Consider the following 11,841-nt stretch of genomic DNA (forward strand, 5'->3'; position numbering starts at 1 on the left):
CCTGAGGGCCTGGCCCTGATATTCAAATTGTTCCCAAGCTTTATTCTCCTATTTAAATTTCTGAAATAAATCACTGTGCTAATACAGTTTCTTTTCATTTTTAAGGGCAATTAGTAATGAAATTAAATACGATTGCTTCAAGTATTATACGTTACGCATACATCTTTATTAATATAGCCACAATCTCCAGAACCAAACATTTGGCCAGCGCAGCACATGGAAACGTCTCATTAGGGTACCTATTTACATATGTGTTCTCAGCTCATGGATGAGAGCGTTCCAGTGGCAGGCAGTTGTCCCCGTCGGCACTGGTAGGGGACACCTGCTTAAACCACAAGGACATTCTGGCTCCATTTAAACAAAATTATGTCCTCTCGTTTCCGTAAGAAGGAGGGGTGAAGCTAATGGGACTGCACGTGGGCTAAAGGGGGAGCATCCTTTGGCTCTAGAAACTGCAAACACATGCTAAGCACTTTGAAGCATTTAAAGGTATGGAAAAGCTCAAGAAAAGATTAGTATATCGAATATTTACATCCCTGGCTCTCTGGTGCTGCTGACCATGTGTGGCTGTCACGTGTCCCCAGGGAAGTGGATGCAATCGGTTTTGGACAAATGACTCTATCCCAAACTGGGGGTTTGTAAAGCCTTTTTGGGTTTCTCCTGGTGCTGTATAAATGTTAGGTGGAACTAAAGTAAATTTCTGTATTTTACACAACTTTGTCAGAAGACAAAGTCACCATGTGCACACAAACAAACTAGTTTGTTTCTTCTTATAAACTCGAAATAAAGCAGAAACGCCAGCAAAAAAAATATCACCACTTCAGCACACCTGGCTGTGTGAACTTGCAGGGGAAAAGTCACAGAGTAGCTCCAGAGCAGACCCTCCTGAGCAGCACTGCCAGCACTGCCTGTGGCACCTCATCGGAGCAGTGTTGCCTAAAACACTCCCTCCTATTTTTCCATTCCAGGTGGATCCACTCTGAGAGCAAACCCTCCACTTGGCCCGCTGCACCATTTGCAGCTTTTTTTGTGCGTGTTTAATGATTCTTGACCAGCCATTTAGCCTAGGAAGTGCCTGTATTGCTTCCCCCCCTCCTTTTTATAAATGTTGTCACCATCCGCTCAGCACATGGCATTGAATAGAGGAACCTCCAAGGACACGGCTGTGAGGGGCAGGAGCGAATTGAGATGTGCAAGCAACATTAAATGAAAAAAAATAAAGGGAAAAACTGCCAAGAAACTTGACCACAGAAAACTGATCAGCAGAAACTGGGCCAACTTCACAACCTGTGGGATAATCTTCCACTAAGACTGAAAAAACTATAACCCAAAAGTGATTAAAAAAAGAATTTCTGTAATTTGTTTGGGGGGAGACATGCAGGGGGGGAACAATATGTAACAAACTAATTTAAGCTAATGTAATGTTTATAAAGTTACTTAGATAATGACACCATGCATACCATTATAATCATTAAAACACAATCTATGGGTTTTTTTAAAAAAAACTTAGATGATTAACACAAAATCAAGTTGATGTGAAGGAACAATTACTTTTAGAAAAAAAAATCAGGAGGTCCTAATATTCTGTAGAATGAGGGAGGATGCAGCTGTATGTCGACAGCTTTCATATCCTCATTTGAATAATGTGGCCTGAATCTGTCACTTTATTCATCCTCCTTATGCTCAGTGTACTCTGCATCAACAACAAATTAAGTTGTAAATAAGAGACAATCATCACTTTTGTTTTTAAGCAGCTTCTGCATGGAGAATTTCAATGTACTGTTTCTTTTTGACAGAAAGAAAGGGATTCTACACTCTGCTTATGTAAGCACAAATATGAAGAAACCAACCGAAATGAAACAATGAGAGAGCACTTGAAAACTGCTCCAAAATGTTCTTGGAAGTACATTTCTACCACCACAAAAATCTCCTTTTTTAATAGGATATATAATGAAGACCCCTTAATTTACTGTAATAATTATCCTTAATTTGCTTTGAAATTTCAATTTTTCTTAGATTTAGAAATATTCCCTTTCCTCACCCAGGCACAAGCAGGGTACACCTCAACAGGAAGAACAAGTGAATAAGGTCAGGATGTAACCTTTATGTACCCAGAAATATTACTAATTCCTAACATGATAAAACAATACCATTTTGTGAGAAAACACAGCATGCAGTAAGGAGAAAGGAGAGGTGGGGGAAGAGATTTTCTTACCTTTACATCTGAGAAGTAGGTTTTCAGCATATTGGAACTTGGGTACCGAGTGTAAAAGAACATGAGCTTGGCCTTTTTCAAGTGATTCGGTGACAAGCCTTCCTGCATGTAGGATTGAATTAGTAAAGGAAAATTCTTTTCTTGAGAAAGCTGTTTCTGAATGTACAGAGCTAGGAAAGCGCCCCGTTAAATACTCTATGGTTCCCCAGACTACAGGAGGAAGTATTAACATCTGAACTGCCGCGCTGCAATTTTCTGTAAAACAGGCAAACATAGGATGAGAGGCCACGTTACTTTAACCCTGTGCTTCCTAGCAGTTTAGGTGCTGGGTCTCAGGGACCTTGCAAGTTTACAGATTGTGTACCATATGTACGTTCACTTGTTGCTACGGAAACAAATGCAGGAAGCATGTGCCGCAGAAAACTTATCGGGAGCTTTTTTCTCCTCTTTTGCAATGCCAGCTAAAGTTTCTTTTCCTCTCGGTGTTGTGCTACTTGCACACAATAAAACCAATGCATGTAAGACAATCAGACGCACTGTATGATTTTGAGCAGTTTTACACAGACAGCACATTTCACCTGCTCCATGCGTGTTGATAAATTTTAATATCTTGGGTAGATCTCCCTAGCCCTGCTGCTGCTTTGCTCCAGTGGCTTGCCTGCAAATCAAAGTGAAATTTGTAGCAGGCAGAGCCCCTTCACCGCTGAATCCCTCTACCACAAACTTGTCACCTCCTGATTTACACAGTTAACTCCTTGGAGAACGGAGCTGTATTTGGGGCTAACCAATCAATACATGAGGGCTAGCAGATCAATAAATGGCCACTTACCCTATAAGGCAGCCTATTTATCCTGGAAACATCATTACCTTTTAGATCTGTAAACAGAAGCAACTAAAAGAGTTCCCAAGGGAATGTGAAGCTAACCATAACAATCTCGGCTTGCTGATTTTTCTCCCAGCTTCTTGGCTCCCTTTTGTGAACTGCGTGCTAGGACGGCTCTGGTCACATCTGTGCCGCAGGCTGGCCCTGCCATTTCCTCAGCAAATTAATGGCTTTATAATTTATCAGAAATGAAGACGCACGTGGAGAAAATCAATGTGGCCCCCACAAGGTCAATTAAGGGTTCTTCCCAGAAGCTTCTCTAAGGACTGTTTCTCCTAAACACAGTTGCTGAAAATTTCGCTCGGTTCACACCTTACGGCGGGCGGAAGGTCAACCAAGTTGACAGATGCACTGCAGCCAAGGTGCCTCTTCTGCCTTACAGCCGGGTGCACGTCAGCACAGAACAGCCCACTCCAGGCCTCAGGATGGGAAACCCAGACTAATTTTTATCAGCAGCCTACTGATGATTAGCTAGGCTTTTTCAGCAAAATTCCTTTTCCCCTAATTCCTGAAATCTGCTGAAACCCTCTCCCTTTATTTCAGTTAAAAAGTTCATTTTTAGATTAGAAAAATGTAGCATTTTAAAAAAAAGGCATTGACAATATTAGTTTAAAAACCACTTATTATCTGGAAGTACATGGAAAACGGCTCAGCTGAACTTGCATTTTGTTTTAGATGCTTAATGATTACAAAGAAGATAATTTATGACTGACATACTTCTTGTGCCAAGAGAAGAGTTGAAAGAACCTCCAGTTACCTCCATTAGACTGATAGAGAAGTCTAAAAGAGCATTACACTCTGCAGTGCCATCTGTCAAAATACGTAAGTGAAATAATAGTAGCAAGCTGTCACCTACTGCTCAGTGATAAGAGTTTTAGACAAATCAAAACTTCTATGCCAGAAATCCATTTTGTTATGTGCTCCTTTTAGGAAAGTGGGGGTCCAAAGGGGAACTCCAGTAGGAGAGAAAAAAAAGTAATCCTGAGTCTCCTTAATTTGCAATTCCTCTGACGCTGACAACATGTTAACATCGGGTTTGGTGTATATTCTCTTTCAATGCAAGCTCAAGGATGGACTTAAACTTCAAAAAACCCCTCTCACATTTGCTGGATTTAAGCATATTAGACAGTTGTCTAAGCATTTGGATTCCTTTTGCATTTGGGATTTTTAAATATTTTCTGCTCTAATGCCAAAGGATATTGATATTGAATGAAGCATGTATTAAAAGATGCTCTGAGACTCAAATTCCCAGCAATCCATTTTTTATTAAAATTATACTTGTTCTTAAGCACTTGGCAGCCTTAAAGTAATATCAAATATGCAACAAATCTGTATATCTTGATCCTAAGGTTAACGCTTTACTGTGATAAAAGATATGATCTGTAATAATCTAGCAAAAAACAGTTAATGACAGACTTAAGAGCTAAGAATTAGATAACCCATTGCTATTTAAGAAAAAAAAAAAAAACAACTGAACTGACCAATTGCTTAATTTCCTTTTTAAGTGCTTGGGCTGAAAAGCAACTGTTCTTCCAAGAAAGCACTAGCTGTTTCCAGGATACTTACACACGCACAATGACTCATGATGAAATAGATTCAGTAAACATACAGCTGTACCGAACACGAGCTAAGCCCCATTCAAGGCCAGGAAAGAAAACGAGCACAAATAAATATTAAGGAGGTAAAGGGAGGAGGGGTGCCGAATGGAACGCAAACAAGCTCTGTCCCAGCAGCTCGTGTGGCTTGCCTCAATTCTCTTAGCTATAGCTTTGTGAAGACAGATGACATTCAATTCTATGGGTAATGCAAAATAGACAATAACTGCTGAAACTTGAGCCAGCTGCCAGGTGTAAAAAAAAAAAAAAAAAAAGGAGAGAAAAAAAAAAAAAAAAAGGAGAGAAAAAAAAAAAAAAAAAAAGAAAAAAAAAGAAAAAAGGAAAGAAAAAAAGAAAGGAGAGAAAGAAAAGATGATAAATCCATAAATTAATGAAAGACATCTGCTCAGGAACATAAAAGATCAGAGGAACAGTGTACTGCAGCTGAACCTAAAGCAGTGTTCAAACAACCTGAGAGTCTCAGCGTTGTGGGTTTACACAGTACAACACTGCCTCACCTAACACAGCAGCAGCAGAAAAATGGGAAAGCCCTAAGAAATAGGAAGTGAAAGACTGGGGACAAAACATATGGGGACAAAACATATACATGCTCTTCTGTGTTTTAACAGGAGGAGCACAGGGGTGGCACTCAACAGCACTTCATTCATTTGCACTTCAATCCTCCTCCCCGGTAATGCTCCTCTTTTGCAAAAATATTTTTCAGCACAGATGATCTTTCACTCCTGTTACTCTCAGCCTGAGCCCCCACAAACACTCTAACAGGCTTTTCTAGCCCACGCATGCATTGAGTTGAAGGAAAAGTGGTAAGGCGGTATCAGGTAAAAAAAATCTGCAGCAGTAAAGCCAAGCTGCTCCTTAAGTTACACCTCTGGTACTTTTAATCAGCAAAGCTCCAAGTAACTGCATCTCAGAGCATCTTCAAATCCCTCCAAAGAAGGGCTGGCTGGCTGCAAAGCATTCGTTCATCGCCCAGGTTTTATCAACAGCACGGAGTTATCCAGCTTCCTATACAATCTTTCCTTTTTTTTTTTTTTTTAAGTTTAATTAGTTTAATTCTAGTCAGATGTAATAACTCCTCACTTCAAAATGTTGTAATTCACTAATTATAGCTTTCGCATATTGGGACTTTGAAACTTATTCAGTTGGATTGGAATTCTGTTTAAAAATAAATAAAATTGTAGAAAGATGCACTAATGTTTCTAAACCCTCCTGCCAGGGAGAACATGCTAAACTTCTTCACCTTTACAGAAGTCTTAGCAGCACACAAACTGCTGTTGTGCTTAAATTTTGATCTATGCAAATGTTTTGTGACTGAACAAGGCTATTTTTCTTGAGATGCAAAGAGGATGCATGACAAAGAAAGATCATGCAGAAAAACAATTCACTGTCTGTTTCTTTTTGAATTTGAATAAAACTTAATATTTGATTAAACAGATTAGTTTGCAAAGATACAGACTGCATTCATGACCAAGATGGGAATTCAGACTGCAGGTGCATCTTATCTTGTTTAGCAACATACACAAACATTAACCATTTCCTTCTGCAATTCAGCAAAGAATGATCAGATACATTTTACAGCCGTTGGTTAGGAAAAAAAAATAAAATCCAAGAAAACAAAACCCAGGCTAGTTTACTAAAACCTGAACTTGGCTGTATCTGCTGGTCTTATGCTCTCATCCTGGCTTCATTGTCCAGGAAAACAGATGTTACTTTCTGCGGGGAAGAAAGATCTGCTTCTTTCAAGAAATACATTCCCTATACAGGCACATTCAACCATGTAAAATAAAAGTTCCATGACAGAATTGACCAGAAACAAACCAACCTCCACACCACGCCTTTCCTTGGAAAATTGTAAGCTACCTGGACACATGAGCTGCTGCTAGAAAAAAAAAAACATCCATTCCTACAGCTGAGTTGTATACCAGGGTACACGTGTAGAAGCGTTATTTAATAAATCTGGTCTGCATCTAAACCCAGAACAAATGGCAGTCTGCACTAGTGCCTAGGTGGGAAAGTCAGAGTGCCTTCCCGATGGCACGGAAAGAAGCAGGGCAGTGAAAAAGAAACGGGAACACTGTAGCACCAGGCATTTCTCCTGGCTATCCCTTGGAGCAGCAGGGCACTCTTGCACCCCTGTTTCAGCAGAAGCAACAAGCTCCATTAGCAAGCATCAGTGAGAATGAGCAGCAGAAAGGGGGAGAAATGGGAGGGGTGGGGGAGAGATGCTCCACGGGTGGCAAGGACCAAGTGCAGCCCTAGAACTACTCCTAGTTCCCACTCTTGGCATGTTTCTCCTCTCCTCACTGCTCTCCCAGGATGAGAGAACTACATTAATACAAAAAACAATTAGTATGCCACTGTACTGTTTGGTAGAAATTAATTGCCCTGGCCTGAGTCTTGCCTTCAGCTGCCTCTCCTGTCGACCTCAGGACTGCTTTCCAAGCACTGCACTTGCATTTCAACATGCAGGAGAGATCTTTGGTTTGGAGCTCCCCAAGTAATTGGGGCCACCTCTGAGTGATGCTGCTCCTAGACTGCCTCCTCTTTTGCCTTAAAATGTACACAGCGTGGAGAAGATTTCCCTGCTACCAACGCTCTACTCTTCTTTTTGGGGAAGAGTACATCAAACACCACACCCACTACAAGTTCATTCTCAAAAAACACCAGCACCTAAAGAAGGTGCTCTCCAACACAAAACATTTTACCCTATAGAAATGGGACTATTCACACAGGTTAGACAGCACCAATCCTGACCCAGACGAGACCCAAGTTGGATCAAAGAGTGGTGGTAATAGGCTTTGGACCTGCAGCGCTTGCCTTGCCCCAGTGGTGCCCACTACCATGGGAGGGATAAGAAATCCACGTAATCAGCAGGTCTAGAGCCCTGATAGCACCCTCCTGAGGATTTAAGAAAATGTTGAGTTATTCTAAAACCACTAGTGTCATCAATCACCTAGAAGATTACAGTGAAGAAGCTCAGCCTCAGGCATCTGCCTCCACAAGATACCTCTCCAAAGGGGACAAGTTCCTCATCGTTGCTACTGCTACCCAGAGAGGGGCAGAGCTATTCTGTTGCTACTACTTTCATTCATTTTGGGAGTGAAATTAGATGCATCTAGGGCTCAGTGCTCGCACTGTTACCTTCTGCCGGGGTCTTGGAGCTGGGAAAAATTATTCATCTACTCTTCATGCAAAATCCTCAATTTTAGCATGGGATAGACGTTATTTTATTTGCTTTCAACACAACTGTAACTGGAAGCAAAACCTTTTGACCAAAAAGCACGTTATGGGAAAAGATGGAAGGACTGGGAAGCATTACTGCTAAAAGAGCAAAAAAGAAAAACCAACCCAAAAACCCCCTAGTAACTAGTTTCCAGGGAAAAAAAGAAAAAAAAAAAGAAAAAAAAGAAAAAAAAGAAAAAAAAAGATGATTACTGTGTCTGGATATGCCTAAATAAAGGCAGAGATGGATTTGTCACCCTAACTAAAGCCTGCTATTGAGCTAAAATGAAAGATTTTATTATCTTTTTTTTTTTTTTTTTTTTTTTTTTAAGCAGCACAAGCGTCCTGTAAATTTAATACAGCTGAAGTTTTATATTTAATTGTTCTCTCTGGCTTTCCAAAATAATTTGCTTTGTGTATGTTAGGACAAAAGATTTCTGTGTATGGCTGAACAGAGGTTAATCATGCATAGCAGGCAGCTGCACAAGGGCTGAGGAACAGACCTCTGGGTGGGGGAAAGAACTTGATGCAGCCTGAATATATCAGTACCTGTGTCTTTTGTGCTTCATTTCCCTTATGCACTTGAGAGCTGAACTCTCACAGACGACCAGACCATACAGGGATTGTGCACTGGTCTGGCAGGGGAGGGAGAGAAGGTGGCCTGGCTGTAGCTGGAATGGTTTTTGGCTGAGGGTGATGCCCCCTCAATCAACTCCCTGCCTGAGGAAAAGTCTGCCAGCCAGGGAAACCCACTGGCACCCAGGTCATGGGTTTGGCTACCTTCCTGACCCCACGAGGCAGACTAAAGGCTGGGGGAGGGCCAGTGGCTTTTTTAGGTGAACGTCATTGCTGAAAAAGTGCTGTCAGTCAACACCACACGTTTTATTTGGCCTCGCCAAGCTGCCCCCAGCACTCTGTGAGCACCCCGCTCCCGCAGCACCTGTGGGAATCCCCCTGGCACCAGCATGGCCCCTCATCCTCTCCACCAGCCACTGCCGATTATCACTCATCTTTTGAAAAGGATATTGCACTTCCCGAGTAGGGCGAGATTTCGGACATGTCTTGCAGGTCGCCACACTCGGACTTAATGAGGGACAAGGAGAGGCCCTCGGCGGCGCTGGGGGGGTGGGCCGGCGAGCAGGGGTGGTGGTTCATATGGTGCGATGACATCTTGGTCCTCAGGCTGGTGGTCTCCCGGGTCAGGTCGAGGGATTCAGGGGAGGTGCGCTCTTTCCCTGGGAAGGAGGCCGATGGGGCGCCCAGGGGGCTCTGGAAGGGGTAGGCCATGAGGGGCAGTGGGAACGGGTGGCGGAAGGAGGAGGTGGAGAAGCCGGCGGTGGCCGAGAGCGGGGACTGGTGCAGGGAGGCGTGGTGGCCACCGGCCGGCGGGGCCGAGGCGGATTGGTCAGAGGAGTTTTTGCGGACGACGAGGGGCAGCGCCTCGGTTTGGTCGGTGGCGCCAGGCATGGGGACGCTGCCGAAGGTGTCAAGGGGGTTGGGAATGATGACGTCCCCAAAGCACTGCAGGCGCTGGTTGGCTGTGTGAAAGTTGTGGTTCTCCCCGTTGACGGCAAACCTTGCCTGTGGGATCTGGAGGGGTGGGAAGACCTGAGGAAGCTGGCGGGAGGGCTTGGATGAGAAAACTTTGACCACTGTGTCCACAACTTGTGACATGGCAGTGTTCAGCTCCTGCTTGAGGGTCTCAGCCAAGTGTTTGCCTTCAGGGTGGAAGGCATTTGGCCCTTGCTCCTTCTCCTTAGGACCTTCTCTTTTTGGCTTGTTCTCTGCTACCTCCTGCTCCCGGATGAGGGCCCGCGCCCGGTCGATGAACTGCCCCGGGTCCAGCTCGCACATCTCATTGTCTGACCTGCCGACAGAGTCACCGGCTCTCGCATCCATGGTTTCTGAGCGCATGCTGTCTTCAGACAGGTTGCCATCTTCATCATTTTCAGAGTCGGTGCTGTCGTAGATCTGGTAGAACTTCTCCTGCAGCTGGCGCAGCTGCTTCTGCATGTCCTCCAGCTGCTGCTTCAGCTGTCTGCGCTCCTCTCGCTTCTGCTCTTTCCTTGCTGAAACCAGCTGCTGGAAACTCTGCTGCTGCTGTTGCGGCAGCTTTTGCTTGCGTTTGTTTTCTCTGTAACTTTCTCGGGGACTGACGGACTGCGGAGCTATTTCTCTTTCATTTTCATTGCCCCTTAATGCCACGCTGGGGGAATGGCTCATACCTCGAATTATATTCTCAACCCGGGCGCGTTTAGCTCTCAGGTGCTCGTCGCATAACCGATCCACATCAAACTGGCTCATAGTTGGCCTGCCAAAAGGGGAAAGACACTCTTGGGGGCTGTCTCTTGAAGAGTTGCTGCATACATCCTCCTGATGTACTTCTGAGCCTGTACTAGAGAGACCGCTGGCTTGGAAACTGGGCTCCGTGCCACCATTTTTGTTCATGTTATTTTTCAACAGCTGGGAAATTATGGTTGCTCCTGGAAAAGGCATCATGGCATCTTCATATGAGTTCGCCCTCTTCAGCAGCTTGCGGAGTACATTTGACTTTTCCCCATCTGCATGCTGCACTACTGAATACTCGACATCCTGCTCTGAACCTTGGGGATTCATGGCACTAAAAAACGTTGCTCTTGCCTTTGCAAAAAATGCAGATGCTGTCCCTACCGTCCTTTTCACTCCAATGTCAACTCTTCTTCTCTTGGTTTGCCTGCTTAAGAGGGCTGTGCTGTCATGGTCAGGCATCACTGGACTGTTATTGTGCCATCTTCAAAAGCTTGTCAGCTGGGCTCAGCTCAAGAATCCTGGGACCCTGGCCAACAGAACAAAAGGACTGATGAATCATTTTCTTTAAATTTCTCCAAATTTCCTGACCTCAATCCTGAATAAAATGCAAAATGCATAGGCTCTGGGATTTATGGCACATTACAATTATTGCAATTTATTATGCACTCTGCTTGAAATGAAACATTTTTAAATATTTCTGCTCCACTGGTTTAAGATGGATTAAGATTTAAAAAAGCAAAAACTGCTTAAGCACCAGTAATATGATTCTCTTGCACAAATGCCTAAAATGATACTGTTTATCTTCAGAAGAAAGAGTAGATTAGAAGAACACAGCCTCTGACAACCAATTGATTAAATTTAGGGCATTGAGATACATGTTACAAAAGAAGATGAAAGTATTCCTTATTTAAGATTTATTGTTAAAACAAGAAATTGTATAAAATTTGGATAAAAAAAAATCAATTGCAATGTGAAAAAAACCAGTTGTAGTTTTGCTTTTCAGAGAGGCAAAACTGGTAAATAAATCTTTGAAGGTTACAAAAACAACTTTCAAATAATTGTAGGTAGGATGGTATATGTTTACGTGAAAGGCAAAGAAATCATAGACGCATTCACGCTTACACTGGGGGAAAAAATCCCCTCTCTTAAATCATTAGGGAAACATTTATTCAGCAAAGCAAAAATGCATTAAAATATTTTATGATCAGTATTATACTATTTACAGAGATGTGGTCAAATAAAGGCCAAAATGTAATTCGTTAGCACAGGCTTGTACGTACCATTGACAAGCCACAACAGTGTTTTGAATTCCCCATACATTCCTTCCCTTCTCACAACTTACATTCTCAAAGCAAGCCCCGCTACCAAAGGCTGAAGATTCTGTATTTCATACACTAAAATACATGATGTTAAATTTTTTGCATGCAGAAATTAGGCATATTCAGTGTCACATCTCTGTGCTTCACAAAAATCTCCAAGAACAATATCTCAAATGCCCAGTGAAGCCCTTCTTACGTGGAGCATTTTGAATACACAGAATCTTATTTCCTGTGACATGCAGAAAAGATGAGAAAAAATATGGAAAGATGAAAGAAATAACATCAATCAGCTGCGTG

General features: G+C 42.9%; 1 protein-coding gene across 1 annotated transcript in view; it reads right to left on the reverse strand.

Moving 5' to 3' along the window:
• PROX1 (prospero homeobox 1) overlaps window positions 1–10,751 on the reverse strand; it is a 37,323-nt gene extending 26,572 nt beyond the window's left edge. The window contains exons 1-2 of the mRNA XM_041477295.1: window positions 8,963–10,751; window positions 2,216–2,323 (exon numbers count right to left, since the gene is read on the reverse strand). Coding sequence (XP_041333229.1) covers window positions 2,216–2,323; window positions 8,963–10,684 — 1,830 coding nt within the window. The 5' untranslated portion in view covers window positions 10,685–10,751. The remainder of the gene's footprint in view (window positions 1–2,215; window positions 2,324–8,962) is intronic.
• Between the last annotated feature and the right edge of the window lie 1,090 nt (window positions 10,752–11,841).

Source organism: Pyrgilauda ruficollis, unplaced genomic scaffold (genome assembly GCF_017590135.1).
Source record: "Pyrgilauda ruficollis isolate IOZ18807 unplaced genomic scaffold, ASM1759013v1 scaffold4, whole genome shotgun sequence".
NCBI lineage: Eukaryota > Metazoa > Chordata > Aves > Passeriformes > Passeridae > Pyrgilauda > Pyrgilauda ruficollis.